This window comes from Oncorhynchus mykiss, chromosome 32 (genome assembly GCF_013265735.2).
Source record: "Oncorhynchus mykiss isolate Arlee chromosome 32, USDA_OmykA_1.1, whole genome shotgun sequence".
NCBI lineage: Eukaryota > Metazoa > Chordata > Actinopteri > Salmoniformes > Salmonidae > Oncorhynchus > Oncorhynchus mykiss.
In genome coordinates this window covers 39,670,725-39,696,919 of record NC_050572.1, presented here as the reverse complement: position 1 = coordinate 39,696,919, position 26,195 = coordinate 39,670,725, and the positions used below count along the sequence as shown (strand labels likewise).

General features: G+C 42.8%; 1 protein-coding gene across 1 annotated transcript; it reads left to right on the top strand.

The window, feature by feature from the left end:
- Window positions 1–197: 197 nt before the first annotated feature.
- On the top strand, window positions 198–26,195 carry LOC110488480 (ephrin-A1). Its single transcript, XM_036971385.1, has 5 exons — window positions 198–505; window positions 22,165–22,460; window positions 23,025–23,090; window positions 23,241–23,333; window positions 23,680–26,195. The coding sequence occupies exons 1-5, from the start codon at window positions 408–410 to the stop codon at window positions 23,802–23,804; spliced, it is 678 nt and encodes a 225-aa protein (XP_036827280.1). The 5' UTR covers window positions 198–407; the 3' UTR covers window positions 23,805–26,195.

Genomic DNA, 26,195 nt, shown 5'->3' with positions numbered 1-26,195 from the left:
ATAATAGGTCCTAATACTTCTTAGAAATGCCCCTCCTCGTCCTGTACCACAGAGGGCGTGCATCCCGCATCTGACAAACAAAATGGGGAGAAGGGGGAGCGGCGAGGCGCTATGTCCTCCCATTGGTTCTCATTCATTATGAGGCGTGTTTAACGATAGTAGGCGTTCCACAAAACTAGAAACCAAGCAAATTGTTGTTCATTCATTACGGACTGTGCTTGACTGAAACAGGCTCGTCTTATTTTGCCGAGTGCTTCGTATTTTTGCTTTCTGTTTAGAGGCTGTTGCGTGCATAAGTACATTTGTTGAGTAAATAACCTACTCGAACGCATAGATATTTTTCCTACATTTGTTTTGACTGCAAGACTCGCCGGTTTTCCTCTGAACGCAACCTCTCCACTCAAATAATGGATTTGGTCTGGAGCCTGTGCTTCGTTGGGAGTCTCGGCGCTTGGTTTGCTTCTGCAGAAAGGCACAGCATATATTGGAATAACACAAACAGCAAGTAAGTTAAACTATTTGTGATCGCTTACGTGTTTTTTTTTGTCATTCTATTTCATTACTGTTCATTTGTAAAGATTTGCAATTCAGATTCGCAAGTGCAACAAAGTAATGCAATGTATCAGAAGCTGTGATTGTGACTTGCATGATTTGCTGACTAGGATTGTCGGCAAACTAGTCACTGCTCAATAATGCTACAGTACCTCTTTATCTGTGCATATCAATGACTATGCAATAGCCTATACCTTTTAATTACCACATGAATGTGATTGTTAGGGTATTTTAAATAGATTATGTTGTAGCCTACTACTTTAATTGGTTTACATTCTGAGTCTACTGAATATGCAGCTGGCCACTTGTCATGATAATGCAAGGCAGTTACAGTATCTTCTTGTTCACTGGCTTCACTACTGCCTGAGGGGAAACTTTTTTTTTTTTTGAATCTGTAATTCCTTGTATAACCTGGTCAATTTATGTGTCACAATCTCTGTCTACCCTTTCGGTGAATTGGTAGTTACACATAGTTATACCATAAATCTGATTTATTGATAGGCTACCATCTAAATTACCCCACTTTCAAGGACATATGGTATGGATTGGGAGTTGCATTATTATTAGCACCACTGTTAGCAACTGAGTTTAAGCTTGTGTAATATCTATTTAATAATAATAAAATGTCCTATTTTAAAAGACCCAACCACACTAACAGTAAATGTAATTCCACATTCCATTTGTATCAACAGATATCCGTTTTTTTTTAAATGGGTTTGCCTATCTTTACCCAAGGCTTTGTAACAGTCACCCAGAGACGTGACCGTGGTAGTAAATATCGGTTGCAAACCCATCCCCACTGATGGCGTTGATATCTCCATCTTACATTTTCATTATGCGTGTCTGTCTGTCCACTAAATCACTGGATATATATGATGGGCTGACGGGACAGGACAGGGAGACATATGAGGGTTCATATTTCAGATGGAAATATGAGGAATAATGGTCAATGACAGAGACAGAGGGTGTAACTTGAAGCCTGCCTAGTAGGTCATATTGCGGGAGTGCGATGGATAGCTTGGGAATTGGAGCCCAAATTTTGGGGGTTTGGAGCCCACTCTGAATAAGTGGAGATCAATTAGAGTTATGGTGGTTGGGTTGGGGTGAAAAGTTGGGAGGGTGAGACTGAAACACACACACACTCACTCATACACTAAACAAACAAGACAAACGGCCATTCAATCACAGCAAGGCATACACTCACTTGAATGCAAGCACATTTTTAAAAACCTTTATTTAACATGTCCTGTCTTGTAGACACACACACATACATACATATATATTCAAATTCACACAGTACTAAACTCAGTTCAGTTTATCTTGCTGTGATCCCTAGAGATTTCCCATAAAGCCTTGCCACTGCAGTCATTGTTCTCAGAAACACATCCATGTCATAATCTTAGAGAATTAAGTTACGAGTCCCAGATGTGAGCATGCTACGTCAATGCAGTGACAACAATGATCATCATTTCTGAAAATAAATGCATAATCCCCACGCTTGCTATTTTTACTGGATATCTGCACTAAATCTCTCCCTCTGGCTGCACTTAATCCCACACTCACAGAAATAAAGGAGAGTTCGGGAGAGATGTTTTTTTTTCTTCATTTATTCTCCTTTTCTTGGTTTTCTCTAAATCTGTTTTTCCCCCTCAAACCCAATGCTTGATAAACCTACTGTTGTTGATTTGTTCATGGCTCTCTCTCAGGCCTTTTTGGGTCGACGCCCTCCCCCTCTCTGTGTGGCAGATCAATCAATGGTCTTGATTAGAAAGCTATAGCTAATCTACTTGACAACAGACTAATCATTTTGGTCAGTTAGGTGGTAACGATTTACTGTGTCTGCTTCCCTACGGAATAAACAGTGTGTGTGTGTCAGTTACAGATGCCCTACTATGCATTGGTGTGTACTATGTTTGTGCCTTGGGGCATGTTGACGCTGCCTGTGAGCGAGCTGCCGCTGTGTTTCAGTCCAACAGAGATCTGTTTCTGGCTGGGTTGTTATGTGTGTACGCCTGGGGCCCTGAAGTGGGACCAATTTTGTTGGATGCGACAAAATTATTTTGCTGTGCGACCAGGAGTTTTATTTTAGGAGCACCGTGTGACTATAAAAACAAAATCTACCAGATATCAATTGTTGTAATGATAAGGCTTCCCTGTACCGTTGCTTCCGAGTGCCCTAGAGAAACAAGCGAGTTCAGATTTGTTAGGGTCATGGTTGTACCATAACTACAACGAAAAGGCTTTGCTTTCAGACCAACCAAGTCAAAAGATCTGACTCATATTACCAGCGCAACATTTTTATCTTCCTATACCGGAACGTCGTGGGTAGTTCTAAAACAGATTGTGCGTCGTTAAACATTAGTTTACACTTTTTCAGCCATGTTACCTCATTGGCTGGCTAGCTAACAACCTGGTAACTTTACCACTATATCTAAACATTTGGGGCCACAGAAAGAAAGGAAAAGTGATAGCTTCTTCAGAAAATCAATGAGCATGGTGATGCATGAATGACAGTCATCACAAACCTGACTTTTTTTTTAAAGAGACCGTGTACACTTTTAAATGTAATGCATCTAAATAAGAAATGTGTGCTTTTATACAATGTAGGGTCCTAATGTTTCACAACTTTCGTATCAACATTTTAGCTTTTATAATAAACTAATGTATTTACAGTGTTACATATTCGTTTCTAGGGTGCAACGTAGGCTCAATATAGGCTGTATTTCAATCAATGAATAATTTTTTTGTTGTTCTCCTAACATTCTTTAACATTCTCTAATTTAGAGCCGTGTGCCTACATGTGTCAATCTGAAAGCTTGCATCATAGGTTAAGAAGGGATTTATCATTCACACTGGTTCCCAGAAGTTGATCTATCAGTATGCTTTGCTCGGTGTGTGTCCGTACGTACGTGTCTGTGTGAAAGGTGTGTCCAATGGGGGAAGCAGTGTGTTAAAGCACCAGCTCCTAAATCACTGACTTGCTCGCTCACACACACATGAACCCAGACGTTCACCCTCACACACTGCTGGGCAACGGGCACACTGCACTGCATTGCTGTGATTTGATGTTAACATTCATAACCCAAAAGTAAAGTAATACTGTAGCCTACTCATTCAGCTTGCTCTTTCTCTCTCTTTTACCCATTATTTTTTTCCTGACAGAGCATGAATAAACCTCCCTCCTCCTCCCCGTACCTGTTTCTTCCTCTCCACCGCCCCCTCGCTCATTTTGGCTCTGTTCCTTGTTTCAAGCTGGTTGTGGCAGAAAGTTCAACATGTTCAATGTTAACGCTTTCCCTACTCCTTACTTACTTTGATTTTTTTTCTATTTTATTTGCCTCTTTTCCATCTTAATGGCTTTTTTTCTTATCACATAATTCCAACCACCCCTTTTTCTCGCTGCACATTTTATCTTTTTGGGGGTTTAATCTTCTTCACTAATGTATAGCATTTTTTTTTTTACCTCAATAAGCTTTGCAATATTTTCACTCAACAGGCTTATCGCTCTATAGTGTATTTCATCAAAATAAGTGACCTTTACGGTGCATTTGCCTCGAATTAGTGATTTTTATGGTCAGTTTCACCCATTTAAGTGATTTTTGCAAGTTTTATCCAGCCAATTTGGAGGTTTTTGTAGTGCTTCCTATACAAATTGGGGGTATTCTCTTCACGGAGTGCCACAGAAGAGAATAGTAACTGGTGTGACTGATTGGGGGTCAGAGTGCACACGGTGATGAAGTGCCATTGCCTCGATCAGTCTGTCAGTCATTCTGTCACTGAGGTGGCCTTTGAATGCTGTCTGCCACTCAGGCCTCCCCTCTTCACACGGGTTTGGAACTGCCTCGGAGAGATTCATTCTTCCTCATGTCTCTGGTTCTCTCTCTGCTCCCTCTCCACCTTTTATCTCATCTTTACATGCTGCCCCCAGTCCATTATTTCCTCACCTCCTAGTCTCCCTCTCTAAAGGAAGGAAGGAGAAAAGAATGGTAAGAGGTGTGGATTTAAAAAAAAAAAAAAGTTTTTGGCACCCTTAGCCATTCGTCACTAGGCACTTTGCCATCTTTTTCTCTTTCTCCCGGCTTTACCTTTCCCTCAAGCAAACCCCTACCCACTTCTCCTTCCAGCCGCCATGGGTTATTCAATGAACTCAAGCAATTTTGACCCCTCTTTCAGTTGTTGGCTCACTCTGTATGCTTTTCTCTTCTTGTTTTTTTCACGAGGCAGTGGAAGTGGTCGAACCAGTCTGAGAACTCTGCTCTGCCACTGAAAGGAGTAAAATTGAGAATAACAAAGGTGTGTGTGTGTAGAGAGGGTTGGATAGCCACGTCTTCTGGTATAAGTAGGTGGTGTGAGAAGGGATTTCTTCATTGCTTAGACAATCTAAATTGTATCTACCTCATCTCCTATTTTCTGCAAAAAGTGGCAGTTTTTCCTCTTCTCGCTAATCTCATATTATTCCCTTTTTCACCCCCTTTCTAGTCATTTCTGTGAATGATTCTTCCACGCCCCACTCATTCTCTGTTTCTCTACCTCCCCCAAATCCCATAAACTGCTCCCTAATCTCTGTATAGTGAATTGGAATCAGAGAAATAGCCTCAATTAGATTTTTTTTATTTTATTTATTAGGATCCCCATTATCTGTTGCAAAAGCAGCAGTTACTCTTCCTGGGGTCCACACAAAACATGACATAATACAGAACATTAATAGACAAACCACTCAAGGGCAGAACGACATACTTAAAAAACTTTTGTATTTATTTATTTTTTTACAAAAGGCACACGTAGCCTGCATATCAATACACACAAACTATAAACCGTTGAAGTCAGAAGTTGACATACACTTAGGTTGCAGTCATTAAAACTCGTTTTTCAACCACTCCACTAATTTCTTGTTAACAATCTATGGTTTTGGCATGTCGGTTAGGACCTCTACTTTGTGCATGACACAAGTAATTCTTCCAGCAATTGTTAAGACAGATTATTTCACTTATAATTCACTGTATCACAATTCCAATGGGTCAGAAGTTTACATACACTAAGTTGACTGTGCCTTTAAACTGCTTGGAAAATTCCAGAAAATGATGTCATGGCTTTAGAAGCTTCTGATAGGCTAATTGACATAATTTGAGTCAATTGGAGGTGTGCCTGTGGATGTATTTCAAGGCCTACCTTCAAACTCAGTGCCGCTTTGCTTGACCTCTACAAGTCTGGTTCATCCTTGGGAGTAATTTCCAAACGCCTGAAGGTACCACGTTCTTCTGAACAAACAATAGTACACAAGTATAAACACCATGGGACCACGTAGGCATCATACCACTCAGGAAGGAGACACGTTTTGTCTCCTAGAGATGACCGTACTTTGGTGCGAAATGTGCAAAACAATCCCAGAACAACAGCAAAGGACCTTGTGAAGATGCTGGATGAAACCGGAACAAAAGTATCTATATCCACAGTAAAACAAGTCTATATCGACATAATCTGAAAGGCTGCTCAGCAAGGAAGAAGCCACTCCTCCAAAACCGCCATAAAAAAGCCAGACTACCATTTGCAACTGCACATGGGGACAAAGATCATACTTTTTGGAGAAATGTCCTCTGGTCTGACGAAACAAAAATGGAACTGTTTGGCCATAATGACCACCGTTATGTTTGGAGGAAAAAGGGGCAGGCTTGCAAGCCGAAGAACACCCATCCCAACCGTGAAGCACGGGGGTGGCAGCATCATGTTGTGGGGGTGCTTTGCTGCAGGAGAGACTGGTGCACTTCACAAAATAGATGGCATCTTGAGGAAGGAAAATTATGGGAATATATTGAAGCAATATCCCATACTTCCAAAGTTGTGGCAAATTGGCTTAAGGACTACAAATTCAAAGTATTGGAGTGGCCATCACAAAGCCCTGACTTCAATCCTATAGAACATTTGTGGGCAGAACTGAAAAAGCATGCCTGAGCAAGGAGGCCTAGAAACCTGACTCGGTTACACCAGCTCTGTCAGGAGGAATGGGCCAAAATTCACCCATCTTATTATGGGAAGCTTGTGGATGGCTACCTGAAACGTTTGAACCCAGTTTAACAATTTAAAGGCAATTCTACCAAATACTAATTGAGTGTATGTAATCTTCTGACCCACTGGGAATGTGATGAAAGAAACAAAAGCTGAAATAAAGACATTTCACATTCTTAAAATAAAGTAGTGATCCTAAGACAGGCAATTTTTACTAGGATTAAATGTCAGGAATTGTGAAACTGTTTTAAATGTATTTGGCTAAGTTGAATGTAAACCTCTGACTTCAACTGTAGGTCAATGATCATTGGCGTGTGAGAAGGGATGACGGGGTGTGTTTTAGGGTTGGGCGGTATCCAGATGTTGATACCGTCATAATGTTTCTGTACAATACAGGGGTATATGGTATTATTGAGTGGGGCGCTATTTTTAAAAAAAATTATGTTAATATAAAAAATAAACTCAACGCAATTTAGGCAACAAAGGCTCTTGATCCAGGAGGGGATGTAATGTCTCTGCTGGAACCAAGTAGCTTGATCTTGACATCTATCCACTTAGCTAGTAAGTTAGCAAACCAAATGCATAGCTGGAGTGGAGCCCCGAGCTGAATATAATTTATTTGATACATCTTAGATTACTTATAGTTAGTTATAAGCAGTGGCTTACCACAGCCCCCACAAAGACATACACGATATGACCAAAAGTATGTGGACACCTGCTCGTCGAACATCCCATTCCAAAATCATGGGCATTAATGTGTAGGTGGTCCTCCACTCTTCTGGGAAGGCTTTCCACTAGACATTCCTGCAGGAACTTTATTCCATTCAGCCACGAGCATTAGTGGGGTCCATTACTGATGTTGGGCGATTAGGCCTGGCTCACAATCAGTGTTCCAATTCATGCCAAAGGTGTTTGATGGGGTTGAGGTCAGGGCTCTGTGCAGGCCAGTCAAGTTCTTCCTCACCGATCTTGACCAACCATTTCTGTATGGAGCTCGCTTTGTGCCCCCGTGCATAGTCATGCTGAAACAGGAAAGGACCTTCACCAAACGGTTGCCACAAAGTTGGAAGCACAGGATCGTCTACAATGTCATTGTATGCTGTAGCGTTAAGATTTCCCTTCACTGAAACTAAGGGGCCATGTTTGAACCATGAAAAAAAATAATAATAATCCCCGGACCATTATGCCTCCTCCACCAAACCTTACAGTTGGCACTATGCTTTCGGGCAGGTAGCGTTCTTCTGGCACCTGCCAAACCCTGTCCGACTGCCAGATGGTGCATGGTGATCTTAGGCTAGTGTGCGGCCACAAACTCATTTTATGAAGCTCCCGACAAACAGTTCTTGTGTTGGTGTTGCTTCTGGAGGCAGTTTGGAACTCTGTAGTGAGTAATGCAACCGAGGACAGATGATTTTTATACGCTTCAGCAATCGACAGTCTCATTCTGTAAGCTTGTGCTCCTAGACGTTTCCACTTCCCAATAACAGCACTTACAGTTGACTGTGGCAGCTCTAGCAGGGCAGAAATTTGACGAATAGACTTGTTGGAAACGTGGCATCCTATGACAGTGCCACGTTGAAAGTCAGTGAGCTCCTCACCTCAGTAAGGCCATTCTACTGCCAATGTTTAGCAATGGAGATTGCATGGGTGTGTGCTCGATCTTTATACACCTGTCAGCAACGGTTGAGGCTGAAATAACCGAATCCACTAATTTGATGGGGTTTCCATATATACACACACACACACAGGACCAGTCAAATGTTTGGACACCTACTCATTACAGGGTTTTTCTTTATTTTTACTATTTTCTACATTGTAGAATAATAGTGAAGACATCAACTATGAAATGACGCATATGTAATCATGTAGTAACCAAAAACGGTTAAACAAATCAAAATAGATTTGAGATTCTTCAAAGTAGCCACCCTTTGCCTTGATGACAGCTTTGCACACTCTTTAGCATTAGTTCAACCAGCTTCATGAGGTAGTCACCTTGAATACATTTCAATTAACGGGTGTACCTTGTTAAGTTCATTTGTGGAATTTCTTTCCTCAATGCATTTGAGCTAATCAGTTGTGTTGTGACAAGGTAGGGGTAGTATACAGAAGATAGCCCAATTTGGTAAAAGACCAAGTCCATATTATGGCAAGAATAGCTCAAATAAGCAAAGAGAAATGACAGTCCATCATTACTTTAAGACATGAAGGTCAGTCAATACTGAAAATTTCAAGTGCAGTCGCAAAAACAATGAGCGCTATTATGAAACTGGCTCTCATGAGGACCGCCACAGGAAAGGAAACTCAGAGTTACCTCTGCCGCAGAGGATAAGTTCATTAAGAGTTAACTGCACCTCAGATTGCAGCCCAAATAAATGCTTCATAGAGTTCAAGTAACAGACACATCTCAACATCAACTGTTCAGAGGAGACCGTGTGAATCAGGCCTTCATGGTTGAATTACTGCAAAGAAACCAATACTAAAGGACACCAATTAGAAGAAGAGACTTGCTTGGGCCATTGGACATTAGACTGGAGGAAATCTGTCCTTTTGGTCTGATGAGTCCAAATTTGAGATTTTTGGTTCCAACTGCTTTGTCTTTGTGAGGAGCAGAGTAGGTGAACGGATGATCTCTGCATGTGTGGTTCCCTCCGTGAAGCATGGAGGAGGTGTGGGGGTGCTTTGCTGGTGACACTGTCAGTGATTTATTTAGAATTCAAGGCACACTTAACCAGCATGGGTACCACAGCATTCTGCAGCAATACACCATCCCATCTGGTTTGGGCTTAGTCCCACTATCATTTGTTTTTCAACAGAACAATGACCGAGAACAGGGCTATTTGACCAAGAAGGAGAGAGTGATGGAGTGCTGCATCAGATGACCTGGCCTCCACAATCACCCGACCTCAACCCAATTGAGACGGTTTGGGATGAGTTGGACCGCAGAGTGAAGGAAAATCAGCCAACAAGTGCTCAGCATATGTGGGAACACTTTCAAGACTGTTGGTAAAGCATTCCAGCTGATGCTGGTTGAGAGAACGCCAAGAGTATGCAAAGCTGTCATCAAGGCAAAGGGTGGCTACTTTGAAGAATCTAAAATATATTTAGATTTGTTTAACACTTTTTTGGTTACTATATGATTCCATATGTGTTATTTCATAGGGTTGATGTCTTCACTATTATTCTACAATATAAAGAACCCTTGAATGAGTCGGTGTGTCCAAACTTTTGACTGGTACTGTATACACACAAAAAATTGCTGTTTTGAAAATCATACCATTAGTATTTTGAAATACTACTGTATAAACAGTATCACCTAAGCGACAGTAGTTGACAATCATCGGTTAAGCAGACTAACTACCTTGACGACCATAATGACAAAGCCAATTTCCTGTATGTCTGGGTGGGAGAAGGAAGGCTGCTAAGTTTTGAGTAAAGTAAGATAGTGATTCAGGCCAAAGGTTTTCAGAGGCAGTGTTACAAGAGCGTGTATGTGCGTGTTTCCTTACGAATGTGAGCTTCCTGGCCTAGTCTTTTCCCGGGAAACGGCATATCCTGCCGACACAATAAACAATACCGTTCTCACACACTGGCACACGCAATCACCAACTTATTTCTTAAGGGGGTTGATGAAATGATCCTAAGAACATTTTTATCAAAATTAACACAACCCGTTTCCTGCCAGTGAGAGTAATTGGATGAATAGTGATTGGTTGTTTGATTGTGTGTGTGTTCCACTGTCTCTCCTCAAGATTTTCCTTCTGATCATTTTCACCTCAATCAACCCCATGGGTGTTTTTCTGCCCCTGTCTCTGCCTCTTCCTTATCTACACGCCAGACTTCCTCTTCCTCCACCTCCTCCTCAATGTTTTACAACCTCTCAACCCCAAATACTGTGTATGAAAGACTTTCCTGGTAAACAGGCGTAGGAATAGGATAAACATGGAATTGTGTGTGTCCAGACTTGTCCAACTACATAGTCTTTGTCTTTGCACGTATCAATGCATTTGTAATGAAGTGTGTGTGTGTGTGTATGGGGTCGATTATTGTCTCTGAAAATGAGCCATTATGTGTGTTCTGTAAATAAGGGTCGTTTTGATGTGTTTGTCCTGTTGTTGAAATGGCTGGACTCTGGTGGTAACTTGTTCCCTCAGCGATTGCATGCGTATTGTCGTTAATCTACAGCAGTGGTACTCATTGCGCGGCCCGCAGGCCAAAGCCCTTTAATTTGCGGCTTGCAGTGATTTTTCATATTTTCCATTCATTGTACATAACAATGATACAATTTCAATTCAATGTGTCTAACGCAGGCCCGAAACACTTGATTGTTTTATATATATATCACAAACACACGCACACACACACTTGAAGTCGGAAGTTTACATACACTTAGGTTGGAGTCATTAAAACTCGTTTTTCAACCACTCCACAAATTTCCTGTTAACAAACTATAGTTCTGGCAAGTCGGTTAGGACATCTACTTTGTGCATGACACAAGTATTTTTTTCCAACAATTGTTTACAGACAGATTATTTAACTTATAATTCACTGTATCACAATTCCAGTGGGTCAGAAAGTTTACATACACTAAGTTGACTGTGCCTTCAAACAGCTTGGAAAATTCCAGAAAATGATGTCATGGCTTTAGAAGCTTCTGATAGGCTAATTGACATGATTTGAGTCAATTGGAGGTGTACCTGTGGATGTATTTCAAGGCCTACCTTCAAACTCAGTGCCGCTTTGCTTGACATCATGGGAAAATCAGAAGACTTACAGAATGTGATGCAGCAAGTCGTGTGTGTGTGTCTGTGTGTGGTGAACATTTTTTATGAGCGGCAGGTAGCCCAGTGGTTAGAGCGTTGGACTAGTAACCGAAAGGTTGATAGATCGAATCCCAGAACAGACAAGGTAAAAATCTGTCGTTCTGCCAAGAACAAACAAGAATTTGTTCTTAACTGACTTGCCTAGTTAAATAAAAATAATTATTATTGCGAGGGCACTGAATCACCGGAAATTCCGCGAGTTGCTGGAGGAATACCAGACAGAATACGGCGACTTGATATTTCACAATGGCTGTCTCGTGACAGAGTTTTGGAAAGATTTCTCTCTCCTCCCTCAAATCTGTGAAGGAGGATATTAAAGCTGGCTTTTTAAAATGACATCACCTGCCACCTGAACACGGTGAATCTCCAGCTCCAAGGGAGTTTGAGTCAAGATTCAAGGATATCAGTTCATTGCAATGTGAACTAAGATTAGGTGTTACCCATTTCTGGAGCCTTGTGTCAGACACAGAGTATCCACTTCTGAAGCAATGTGTGCAAAGAGGTGACCATTGTATATTGGCACTTAATCATGTGAAGCAACATTTTCAACAATGAACATTGTGAAACAACAGAGAAACAGACTGACCAATGCACACCTGGATTGCTTCACAAGGATAGCAACAACACTATACATTTAGAATGAATTCAGTCAAGGACCAGAGGGGACATTTTCACTCATCCAACTACTGAGGTAACCCTTAATATGGGTCTTTATTCATGTGATGTAGCCTATTTGATGTGTGTATGTATATATTTGTGATGTGCTGTACATCAAATCAATTGCATGTGCTCTCTTGCTCTGAATTTGTTCAATTGATAATTGATAATATTGGAAGAAAAAGTACAACAAATGTAAAGATCTGTGCGGCCCTCTGAATGATTGTCTCAACCCAAAGTGGCCCTCTTACAAAAAATAGTGAGTAACACTGATCCACGGTATGGGTCTCTCACACACACACAGCTCCAGTTACTGGTGCCCCCTGGAGGTCAAGATGTGTAACGATTACCTCTTTGCATTGAATAGATTATCTCAGCCAAACCTCCTTGTACAGTTTCAAAGCCACGGGCAGGCAAACAATGGTGAATGCTCACAGACTATTATACTCTGAGGATTGGAGAAATAATGATGAAAAAACAAGGTTTATCTTATGGAAATCAATTCTGCAACAAAAAAAATGCGTCTTGAGTAATGTAATTTCAGTGATGACATTTTTGGTCAGGCTCTCACACAAGTACAAATGATTCTGGGACCGTGTTAGACCGTTAGAAAGAGCACACCTATCCATATCCCTGTGGTTGTCCAAAATAAGGCAATTATGTTGCTGGTGGATTCTGGGGTTACTTTGTGGGAGGGAAGCCGTTGAAGTCTTTGGCCAAGGGCGCTGTCAGAATGAACAATGGACAAAGGTAAAGTAACAGATATAGAAAGGAGAGAGATTGATGACAGAAGTCTACACAACCCAAGTATGAACCTGCCTCTGAATATTATGTTAAGTGGGAGGGGCTAATAGTTGGCCCATTCTTGTTTCTATTAACTGTGTTAGCCAATACAAACAGTGGGTCACAAACTCACATATTTGGCATTCCAACAAGGCCGGATCCGATTGGTTCGTCAAGTGCTAGGGGAGAGGTCGGAATTAAATGGATCTATTGGGCTTATTGAGTGATGCAAGATGGACTGGGAGAGGGTGGGGAGACCTGACAGAGATGGATAGATGAAACGAAAGAGAAATTTAGCTGTGTAGAAAAATGTGAACCAGCCCCACAAGCACAGCCAGACTTATATTTCAGTGGCTCTCTTCTCTCATGCTCCTCAATTAAAAAAAAAATAATAATTTAAAAAACTTCTTAACTGTTTTTCTTTTTCCAGGGGATAAATTCAGAAAGAAATGCCAGCCCTGTAACCCATGTCTTTCATCTCTCTTCTTTAACACCCCTCACTTTCCCATTTTCCCTCCATGGTCCTATGGACACACACACAGGACACACACACACAGGACACACACTGTGTTCAGTCCTTTTTGAAGTCCCAAAGTCCAGAGTAATACCCCCTCTCTGTTTGGGAACAATGGACCCAGGGCCCCACCCTGCCCCACTCTCCCCGACTACCGTCCTCCCTCTCTGGGCCTCAGTGTCGGCTCTAAGCCCTTGTATTAGGCAGAGTCTGGTGCCGCTGAATGGACCTAAACTCAGCCGCTGCTCCACCTGATAATCCGTGCTCGGACGAGCCGATTAGACGCCCCCGCGGCATTCCGATCCACTCAGCCGTAACTCCGACCAGTCACCTCTTAGGCTGTATTAGTGTGGCATTATGACCCGATGTGGAAAAAAAGATTCTGAGGTTAGTGTAATTGCTCTAGGTTTGAGTGATGGGTGATGGCTCTAGACTATGGCACTGATGGTAATTGCTGTGGAGTTTCACAGTGGTCAGGTGTTGCGAGCTTGACAGCTGGTGTAACCTCATGTGCTTTTAAATAGACAACTGAACCTCAAAGCAGGTGATTCTCCACACAGCATCCATCTCATGGCTTTTAAATGCACGGGAGCAGCACATTACTTGCTGACCGTGTGTGTGATTGTATGTGTGTGTCCAAGGACCCTCTGGTGCCGACTTTGCGATTGTCCGACCTTTGATCCCGAGTGAGCCCTCCTCCCCTCAGATGTCCAACATTCCACAGGGCGATAGAGTGCAGAGATGAGAGAAGGAGATGGAGGGAGGGGGTAGAGGTGAAGAAAAAAGCAAAACGCTGGCCAGAGAGATTAAAGTAGATAGATCAGGCTCCTGCCCCTGAAGAGGCTCTAATAAATCAAGAATTCACTTGAGACGAGGAGAGGTTGAAACAGTCTGGAGTCTATTTTGCACTAGACACAATACACACAAACACACACAGACACAAAACCACTTGACGTTCGCTGGCTGTCTATCGTCGTCATTCATTATCCCCCTTAATCTCACACACACACACACACCTCAGTAAACCTAATACACACGCACGCGCACACACACAATCGTAGTTGCATATCTGTCATCGTTCCATAAATCCTCCATAAGCAGAGAATGCAGTCACCCCTCCCGTCTGTAAATGTTGCTGTCATTAAAACTAAGCATCCGAGGAACAACAGAGGGCATAAATGAGCACTAACCATAGTGCGAAGCAATTCCGGTGCCATTTTCAATATGGAGTCTGAAATCAAGAGAGAGAAGCTGTTTAGAGTCTGCCAGAGTGATGGTGACAACGTTTGACATTGTTAAAAACTTTTCAATCAGGCATTCTTTGAAGTGCCTTTAATCAGTCGTGCTGCAAAAGCCCCCGGGATAAATAAACTATTTACAATTAATAAAGGGGCCCCTCTTGGGTGTGTATTCAGCCCCCTGTTCATTTGGGTTAGTAAGATATTCCATCAGAGGAGGGTGCAAATAGTACCACTGTATGAAACTGGCATTGATGAAGCAACTGCAATACTCACACACACAAAGTTTACCACAGAGGAAAAGCCATTCGCAGCGAGAGGCCCCTGACCCTCTCATTCACATGGCTCCCTCACTCCCAGCCTGAGGGTGACTTTATTACCTTTTTTTTTGTGTTTTAATTGCACTGCCCTTCGACCCCGACAAACAACTTTTAAATCAGGGGGAGAGCGAGCGAGTGTGTGTGCGTGCTCGGTCGTGTGGTTACTGTTTGAGGAGGATACTAGGTCAAACGCAGCATACGAACATGTTTGCTCAATAGTATTATCGATTTAGCTGGGATTGTGAGTGTCAGGCAAAATGACCACTCTACAGTGGAACTTGTAAACAGTGTGTGGCAGCTAGGCAAACTGTAGATAAGCACTAAGCTGTCCTAGCACACAGTCAGTGGAATAATAATTACTGGCCCCTGTGTTTGCTTAATATGCCACTATTATGCAGCTAGATGGATGTTGACTCGCTTAATTAGTATACAGAGAGAAACGGTTGCTCTTTTTACCAGCCCCAACACTACTCTTGCCACTGTGCTGTTAATCTGGTCATCTGCATTGAGGGAAAGCAATGAAGCGGGGAGGCAGAGGGGGTTGTGCTGGAGGGGTGGGGGAAGGGTAGTGGGCACTAGGAGTTTGGAGCCACAGCGTCTGCCCTTTAACCAGGGGGGTCCACCGGTAACAAACAACACCAGCTAATGAGCGACAAGGGCCTCTCTCTGCTTGTGCATTTTGATCGTTACTCACACATATGGACCTTGTCACGTCACCCCCCCCCCCCCCCCCCCCCCCCCGGAACACATCCCAAATGTCACTTCTTGTGTTCACTGCTTTCATGGGGTGAAGCTGGAATTCTCAACAACAAAAAACAGATACCCAAGAGCCAAAATGGCTCCAATGTGGAGTTTTCATTGGCAGATGTGCAAATACCCAACCCAGGACTATGGAGCAACCCATCTCTCACAGAGCTGTGTGGTGCAAAGGCGTCAGCATGCTTCAGTTCGACTTTGACTAGCCAAACTGAACGAGTATGATCCCATGCTCCCTGAAAAGATATTCACTTGAAAAAATGAAGAGGAAAGCGGCAATATTACCCTAGGACATTAGAGGCGGATGAGCTGGTAATGGGCCATCTACAGCCAAACAAGGAAGAAACGACACACCTAAACAAGGAATACACACGCAGGTGAATAAAATTGTGTATATAGAGACACTTGACTGGCGAGAGATGCATTTTTCGAACTGCCCGGGATCTACTAGATTTGATGTGCCTAGTAACACACATAATAGGCGAGATAAGGAGACAGAAGATGCCCGCTACAGGTTCACAATGGTGGATGCAAGGGCATATGGCCGAAAGAGCTAGGGTGAAGTGTTTCAGGAGTTCTTTTGGGTCCAAACTGCTGCAGAAGACCCTCGATTTACCACCGCCAGCTGTCCTGCCAGGTACCACAACGTCCTCGTGTTTTCATGGGAGATGCGCCTTTCCCCCTACATGATGACCTCATGCACCCTTATTCAGGTATGTTGATAATAGAATGTTGGAATCCATTTCACTTTTTCTGTTTCTAATTTCCCTTGTTACTGCACCTCTATATGAAAGTGCCATTTTATCAAGGCTTTTGGAATATGGTTCCTGGAAATGTTGTTTTTGTTTACCAAATGCATATATCTGACATTTATCTTGTTAGACTCCCGTGAGAGGTATCTCAATAAACCTGGGTGTACCTGGAACTAGCACCACTCTTGTTGTCGGAGAGTCAGAAATTGCATTCTGCATCATGGCTGCAAGAAGGAGGATTCTCGTTGGACGCGCACACACTGTTCTTTGTGTGCACTGTGAACCAGTAGAGTTCTAATCTTTTTAATAAAATGAAACCTGATTCTGGGACACCTGACGGGTGTGGCATATCAAGGAGCTGATTAAACAGCATGACTATTAGAGGTGCACCTTGTGCTGGGGGACAATAAAAGACCACTCTAAAATATGCAGTTTTGTCACACAACACCACAGATGTCTCAAGTTTTTTGAGGGAGCATGCAATTGGCATGCTGACTCCAGGATTGTCCCAGAGCTGTTGCCAGAGTATTGAATGTTAATTTCTCTACCATAAGTCGCCTTCAATGTCGTTTTTAGAAAATTTGGCAGTATGTCCAACCGGCCTCACAACCGTAGACCACATGGTGTCGTGTGGGCGACCGGTTTGCTGATGTCAACGTTGTGAACAGCATGCCCCATGGTGGGGTTATGGTATGGGCAGGCATAAGCTACGGACAACAAACACAATTGCAATTTGAATTCACAGAGATACCGTGATGAGACATTGTCGTGCCATTCATTCGCCGCCATCACCTCATGTTTCAGCATGATAATGCATGTCCCCATGTCGCAATGATCTGTACACAATTCCAGGAAGCTGGATATATCCCATTTCTCCCATGGCCTACATACTCACCAGACGTGTCACCCATGTTTGGGATGCTCTAGGTCGAAGTGTTACATGTTACAGTTCCCGCCAATATCCAGCAACTTCGCACAGCCATTGAAGAGCAGTGGGACAACATTCCACAAGGCAAATGTTAGTCACACCAGATACTGACTGGTTTTCTGATCCACGCCCCTACCTTTTTTAAAGGTACAGTATCTGTAGCCAACCAACGAATATCTGTATTTCCAGTCGTAAAATCCATAGATTAGGGCCTAATAAATTAATTTAAATTGACTGATTTCCTTATATGAACTGTAACTCTGCTGTATTGACATGAAGAAATACAATCAGAGCTTTTTCAGCTAACAAATAAACCTTTATTCTTGCTTCTGAAATTAAGCCACAATACAAAATTGTCTGCTGAGAACAGACGCTGAAACAAGTGCCTATGGAGTAAAATAAGTGTTGGGGTGTAGTTGCACATCTTTCTGAATATAAATCTTTCTGAAAAATAGTGCAACAGTGTCTGCTATGAACAGACATGTAAACCAAAAAAAGTGTTGTTAGAATAAAATGAACGTGTCTAGTGTCTGACTCCTGAGATGTCTGAACAACAACAGAACAAGTTGTTAATTTCATTGCGGTCCCAGTCGTTTGGTCCATGTCATTTTCTTGAAGTCATGCACAAACTCATGCAGCTGGTGGTCAAATTCCTCCCGGAGTTTTGGCGAGAGTTTGTCCATGAAATCAGCTATAGGTGCCAGGACCCTGTGGAGAGGATGGGATGAGGGGGGAAATAAGGAGTGTCTGGAGAGCAGAGGAGGAAAAAATACCACAGAACAGAGGAAAGGGGATCAAAGTAAAGTCTGAAATTATTTTTTAAATTTTATTTTTTTTACTTCTGGGACAAGCTGCTGGCTCTATGCATGACGTTTTCCAGATCTTGAGATAAAGGCATTGCAAATAATTGAAAACTTGTGTCAAGGACTGAGTCTGCAGCTCTTTTTCCTCCCTTTACCAGACTTTGCTACCAAACTTTGACTTTGGTAACACCAATGTGGGTAGCTTAGGTTTTTCTTTCTCTGACAAAATTGTTTGATCAAAAATTATGACGATCTTTAGTTTAGTTGGTTGTCTTTCTTTCCATGCATGAGCCAATAGCCAGCCAAGAAGCTTGCGCTAGCTATTGTTAGCCAAACATGACTACTCTTTGTTGACTACAATAGAAAATACAACAACATACCCCATCCTTTGGTGAAGACAGCATGTTCCTTTCTGGCTTCCCATGCTTCGTGTGCTGAACAAACCAGCAGCAACATTTCTGGAGTAGCATTTCTACCGGGATCTCCACTGCGGCCCATGTTTGTTTTTTCTTTGCTTTGACAAACTTGTTGCAAACCCTACCCCACTTTTTCGAATGAATTGGCATTTACATGCTGGTCTTTATGTAATGCATAGGTAGAATCGTACTGGGGAAGGTACTTTTTACTTACTCGGTCAAATGATGCTCGACGTTGTCGTTCGCCGTGTTGAATCCACACGAGTTTCGGTGCCCAAACAGCCGACAAAATCCTAACCGAACTCCAAAACGAACAAAATGGCACAAACTGTACCAAACTGTTTCGGTTGGGAAGCATGCGGCCGCCTTAATAGGGGGAGGATATAACACACCACACACTAGCTGGCTTTGTGAGAGTCCCCCAAATGCAGAGTTGCACATGTATTCATTGCAAAAGCAATAAAACTCTATCTAAGACACACATTCGGGGCGCGTGTTGTGAAAACATTTAAGCTGGGTGAGTTTACTCCATTTCTCCGTTACTCTGGGCACCCTGGTGATGCAGACCGATTCAGGCAGGAGGAGTTGGTAATGGATAAGCACAGCTTAAGTAACTGAACACTGGGTGAGGGGGTGGTGGTTGTTTTGCTAGAGGCTAGAGCCAGCTACTGCCCTCTCCAGTTTGGTGTGTGTGTGGTGATGGATGGGGATGAACGCATATCTCTGTGAGAAAGAATGACGGGGAAGAAGGAAAGGTAGAGAAGGAGAGCAAAAAGAGGAGGAGGGTGGGAGTGTAGGTGATTATTATTTATTTTTTTACTGGGTGGAACTAGGGGCCTCTTTACACTACGCTACTTTGACGACACAAATCAGGTCCAGGAGAGGTGCTTGTGTAGTTTAGAGAGACAGATATACAGTTGAAGTCGGAAGTTTACATACACTTAGGTTGGAGTCATTAAAACTCGTTTTTCAACCACTCCACAAATTTCCTGTTAACAAACTATAGTTTTGGCAAGTTGGTTAGGACATCTACTTTGCATGACACAAGTAATTTTTCCAGCGATTGTTTACAGACCGATTATTTCACGTTTAATTCACTGTATCACAATTCCAGCGGGTCAGAAGTTTACATACACTAAGTTGACTGTGCCTTTTAAACAGCTTGGAAAATTCCAGAAAGTTATGTCATGGCTTTAGAAGCTACTGATAGGCTAATTGGTGGTGTACCTGTGGATGTATTTCAAGGCCTACCTTCAAATTCAGTGCCTCTTTGCTTGACATCATGGGGAAATCAACCAAGACCCCAGAAAAAAATTGTAAACCTCCACAAGTCTGGTTCATCCTTGGGAGCAATTTCCAAACGCCTGAAGGTACCACGTTCATCTGTACAAACAATAATTTGCAAGTATAAATACCATGGGACCACGCAGCCTTCGTACCGTTCAGGAAGGAGACAGGTTCTGTGTCCTAGAGATGAACGTACTTTGGTGTGAAATGTGCAAATCAATCCCAGAACAACAGCAAAGGACTATGTGAAGATACTGGAGGAAACGGGTACAAAAGTATCTATATCCACAGTAAAACGAGTCCTATATCGACATATAACCTGAAAGACCGCTCAACAAGGAAGAAGCCATTGCACTGCCATAAAAAAGAAAGACTATGGTTTGCAACTGCACATGGGGACGAAGATCGTACTTGTTGGAGAAATGTCCTCTGGTCTGATGAAACAAAAATAGAACTGTTTGGCCATAATGACCATCGTTATGTTTGGAGGAAAAGGGGGAGGCTTGCAAGCTGAAGAACACCATCCCAACCATGAAGCACGGGGGTGGCAACATCATGTTGTGGGGGTGCTTTGCTGCAGGAGGGACTGGTGCACTTCACAAAATAGAGGGCATTATGAGGCATGAAAATTATGTGGATATATTGAAGCAACATCTCAAGACATCAGTCAGGAAGTTAAAGCTTGGTTGCAAATGGGTCTTCCAAAAGGACAGTGACTCCAAGCATACTTCCAAAGTTGTGGCAAAATGGCTTAAGGACAACAAAGTCAAGGTATTGGAGTGGCCATCACAAAGCCCTGATCTCAATCCTATAGAAAATGTGTGGGCAGAACTGAAAAAGTGTGTGCGAGCAAGAAGGCCTAAACCTGATTCAGTTACACCAGCTCTGTCAGGAGGAATGGGCCAAAGTTCACCCAACTTATTGTGGGAAGCTTGTGGATGGCTACCTGAAACGTTTGACCCAATTTGAAAAATGCTACCAAATACTAATTGAGTGTATGTAAACGTTTTACCCACTGGGAATGTGATGAAAGAAATAAAAGCTGAAATAAATAATTCTCTCTACTATTATTCTGAAATATCACATTCTTAAAATAAACTGGTGATCCTAAGGGAATTTTACTAGGATTAAATGTCAGGAATTTTGAAACACCTTAGCCAAATACATTTAAACTCGGTTTATGTAAATTTCCGACTTCAACTGTAGATTGAAATCTCTCTTTAAGAGAAAGTAGTTTGGAAGACATCTACACCACATACCCCCATCTGAGTGGAACAGTGTAAGACAACCTCTCTCACACCACATGTCCCCTAAATAATTACCTTAATACCAGTAGACAACATTTTTGCTCTGTTAGCCACATAGAAAATGTATGGCTTTAAAAAATATCCACACATTTGTGTATCATTGCATTAATCAAGTTTGCAAACTTATGTGCAATATGGTTTAGATGAAGCTCCTGTATAGTTTGAATTGCTATCCTTATTTTGTTTGTCTACATACTATGGCATTTATGGTATGCTAAAAGCTGCACTCACACATGAAGCAGGATTCACATCCCAAGGCTAGTGTAAACCGAGAAGTTGCGAATCTGATGTTGAAGAGACATACTGTTGATCTCACTAGACATATTTGACAAATGTAAATCTGCCCGAGGACTGGAGGGAGGAGAGGCAGGCAGATAGTCTGACTGTATCTGCTCCCTGTGTGTGTAGCTGTAATGAGAGGGGGAGTGAGGCTGGAGACAGAAACAGACAGGGACCAGACGTGTGTGTGTGTGTGTCTGTTTATCCTTAATGAAAGGGGTAAATGCTCAGGAGAGACCTGGCCTCCTCATACTCATGCCTCTCACTCTTTCGGGCGGCGGTGGTGCGTGTTTTGTGATTAGGCACCCCTTGTCTGTGCATGCCTGGTGTCTAGCTCTGTCTGCAGTTTAGTATCGATACTCATCTCCTGGCCCGGTGTCCTGAATGACTGCTAATGTTTCTCTGTAAACATCGCTGGGTGCCAGGGGGAGCCGGGATCAATGTGCACTCAGGACTAGCTCCCAGCACAGACTGCACTGCTGTCCACAATCATCCATATTTCTATACATCCAACCAAACTCACTTTCCCACTTATTGTGTTTTCTCCCTGCCTGCTGCTCATGCCTCTCCATCTCCTCCATGATTTCCCCTGTTGAATACGTGGCACACGCCACCGGCCGATACATACTTCAACATTTGATTGTTGTATTTGTTTTTGCCGCCCTGAAGCCATCGCCATACTTATTAATCCCTATGACACTTGTGACTCGCCTAACCCCCTCCTTCCCCCTTTTGATCTTCGTCCTCAGGTTCCTAAGGGACAGCTATGCGGTGGAGGTGCGTCTGAACGACTACCTGGACATCGTGTGCCCCCACTACCCGCTGGGCGAGGTGGCATCGCAGGATGCTGAGCGCTACGTGCTCTACATGGTGGAGCGGGAGGACTACGACGCTTGCAAGCCTCAGTCCTACGACCAGATGCGTTGGGAGTGTGGCCACCCCTTCGCCCCCCATGCAGCTGAGAAGTTCTCGGAGAAGTTCCAGCGCTTCACCCCTTTCACCCTGGGCAAGGAGTTCCGCCAGGGAGAGAGCTACTACTATATCTGTAAGTGTCTAGCTATTTTTTTTTTATCCATGTAAATATATTATTTCTTGAGAATTTGTAAGAGAACTGAACCCGAAAGTCAACGTTTGTTTGACGTTTTCAGACCTCAAAAGTAGTCGAGTCAACATGAGAGTGAGGTGAAATGTTCCTTTTTAAGTCAGGAAAAAATGTGAGGGAAAAGCACTGCCGATGACATAGATGTGTATGACCCTTGGTAAAGCACCCAGACAAACAAGTCGCCACCTTGAAGGCTTATGTTAACATTCAGTGAATGTTGGCATGCTACGTTGTGTTGTTGGCATGCTATGTTGTGCATCAGCGCTCACATGGTAGCTAGCAGATAGCTGGTGGCCCAATCACCCAGAGAGGCGATGCTGTGACCCTGAGTGTGTTGTAATTAGATGAGCGATAGGACGGGACACCCTCCCCCTGTTCACAGATGGCTGCAGGTCGTGTGTGTGCGTGCGTCTGTCTGTCTGTGGAGGTAGATTAAGGTGACACAGGAGGATAAGTGCATTTGCTTTTCTGTAATTAACGCTCGTCTTTTTCCCTTCCCCTCTCCAGCCAAACCTCTGCACCACCACGGACAGGAGTGCCTCAGGCTCAGGGTAGACGTCGTAGCTACTGATGGTAAGTTTCACTGCCCTAGTGGTTGGGTGGTCAAAAGTAGTGCACTATATAGGGAATAGGGTGCCATTTGGAATGTAACCTTTGTCTGACAATGATGATGATTTTAGCTGCAGTATGGCAGAGGAATTGATTGTTATTTTTCTCATCCAGGTTCTCAAGAGGCCAGGGTTGCAACTGGAGGAGCTGCAGCTGTACCTGGAGCTGAGGGTGGAGCACACAACCCCTCCAACAGGCTGCCTGCAGGTATGTTAATGAACAAACCATTGGGCCAGTTGTATTCTCTATGGGCCAGTTGTACTTGATCCTAGGACTGAACGTTTAGGGACGGTTTGAAAGACGTGATGGGGGGGAGGGGGGGACTATTTAATACATATTTGAATAAGGCTGTAACGTAACAAAATGTGGAAAAAGTCGAGGGGTCTGAATACTTTCCAAATGCATTGTATATTCCAATGGAGATTCTTCATTGATGTTTTTTTTAATCCAGGACTAGGATTAATCTGTGTCCGGGAAACCGGCCCTTGAAATTAAGATTAAGGATGAGTTTACATGGACTAATATATATATATTCTATATTTTCACCATACAGATGACCCAGTGGTGATCCTGCCAGAGGTCCAGAAAAGTGTGCGAACAAATTCGTCGGTGTCAAAGGCGTCCTTCTCCATCCTGTCATTGTTTGTCCCAGTCTTATTATTGCTGCTGTTACAGTGAGACTACAAATCTCATAGACTTGGAGGACATACAATGAAGTTGGGTCTGTGGGGAACCACAGGCACAAAAGACAGTTCTCAAAGCCCAAGTGCTGGTCACTGGGAGAGGGACAAATTTGAGTCTCGTAAGTACGGATGGACACATGCACTAAGTGTGCTGAGTGAGAATTTGGTTTGAGTTTTGTGGGAAGGCACTGAGCTTTCTCAAGATGTTAGTATTTCCTGGAGAGATTTTGTTCTCTTTAGGGTTAGTGTTTTGCTCTTCTCCTCCCCCCAAAAAAACATAATTCATTTTGGAAAAGTGCGGAAGAAAATTTTGAAGAGGAACATAAATGGACGAAGAACAATCACTGACGACAAAAGCTAAATGACTTTCTTATATGGACAACTATTTGGATTTGATATGAATTGCATTTAGTGTTACATCTTCTCTAAGCTTTTGAGCCAAAGAATACAGTGATCATCTCTTCAGTATTTAACTATTCTATTCCAACCGTGACTATTGTGTTCTGTTTGTGTTATTGTACTGTAATTGAGTGGCGCTAAATGTCCTAGTGATTCTTTCTCAATGTAGCATCGACAAAAGCAGGGGATGTTGGCGAACTATCAATGTTCCTGTGCAGACTCGACCATGTGCTTTCACAGCACTAACCATACAGCACAACAGACAGACTGACTGACTGCATAGACTGACTGACATCACAATACAGACCCATGACATAGTAGACACTGCATGGAAAGGAAAGGTATTGTGTACATTCTGTGAAAGATTTACTGTATACAATACTGTATGTTTAACAAATGCTATGCTTACTGTTGGTAAGTGAGCTCTCTCTGAGGGGGGGGGGGGGGGGGGGGGGGGAGAGTGTTAGAATGAGTGTTTCAGTGAGAGAGAGCTAGAGGTCAAACAAAATGTTAAAACTTGCCAAAAGCAAACACGGATACAGTACATTGTGTGAAGCAGTGTAAGGCAGGCCTTTTCTGTATGTCAGATCATGCACCCGTACCGTTTTAAACTGACAAACAAAATAAACCAGACTGAACTATGCTCATCACAGTACTTGCCAGAGCAGTGTTTCACTATGCAACACTGTTCTCTACTTCTACTTACACTAAAAAGTCAAAAGTCAATGTTTATATTCAAAAACAGTTGAAATTTGGTTGGTAATACACTATATACTTTGTGTTTGTGGATTTGGCTATTTCAGCCACACCAGTTGCTGAGAGGTTTATAAAATCGAGCACACTGTCATGCAATCGAGCACACAGTCATGCTCTATAGACAAACATTGGCAGTAGAATGGCCTTACTGAAGAGCTCAGTGACTTTTAACGTGGCACCATCATAGAATGCGACCTTCCCAACAAGTCTGTTTTGTCAAATTTCTGCCCTGCTAGAGCTGCCCCGGTCATAAATGCTGTTATTGTGAAGTGGAAACATCTAGGAGCAACAACAGCTCAGCTGAACAGAACCGCTGTATCGTGCAAATATCATCTGTCCTCTGTTGCAACACTCACTACCGAGTTCCAAACTGCCCTAGAAGCAACGTCAGCACAATAACTGTTTGTCGGGAGCTTCATGAAATGGGTTTCCATGGCTGAGCAGCCGCACACAAGCCTAAGACCACCATGTACAAAGCCAAACATTGGCTAGAGTGGTGTAAAGCTCTCCACATTTGGATCAGTGGAAATGCTTTCTCTCTGATGAATCACGCATCACCATCTGGGTTTGGCAGATGAATCTGGGTTTGGCGGATGCCAGGAGAATGCTACCTGCCCCAATGCATAGTGCCCTGACCTCAACCCCATCAAACACTGAACCAGGCCTAATCGCCCAACATCAGTGCCCGACCTCACTAATGCTCTTGTGGCTGAAAGAAAGCAAATCCAGGGCAGCAATGTTCACACGTCTAGTGGAAAGCCTTCCAAGAATAGTAGAGGTTGTTATAGCAGCAAAGGGGGGACCAACTCCATATTAATGCCCATGATTTTGGAATGAGATGTTTGACGAGCAGGTATCCACATACTTTTGGTCATGTAGTGTAATTTACAATTTGGTTGTATTATAATGTAATTTGCCAGTCAGGCTTATACTGCTATGGTAAGATTATAGGCCTACACACCCAGTCAGGCACACAGAACTCACTGAAACCACAAGACACCGTATCAATCACAGCTGCCAAGCCCAACTTCACAGGGTGGTTTGAACAACAGACAACATTATATGACTAACATTGAGTCAATCCTTTTTGTTACCTTATTTTGTATATGTGTATTATATGTGTATATATATATATATATATATATATAGAAGATTATATAAAGAACCCATTTGATAATTATGATAAATGTGAAATTCTCATGTGAAATAAAATATATTTTTGTGAAAACAA

Coding starts and splice junctions, on each gene's coding strand:
- LOC110488480 (XM_036971385.1), top strand. CDS start 408: ATGGATTTGGTCTGGAGCCTGTGCTTCGTTGGGAGTCTCGGCGCTTGG. Junction 506..22,164: donor TGGAATAACACAAACAGCAA/GTAAGTTAAACT, acceptor CTTCGTCCTCAG/GTTCCTAAGGGACAGCTATG. Junction 23,091..23,240: donor AGACGTCGTAGCTACTGATG/GTAAGTTTCACT, acceptor TTTCTCATCCAG/GTTCTCAAGAGGCCAGGGTT.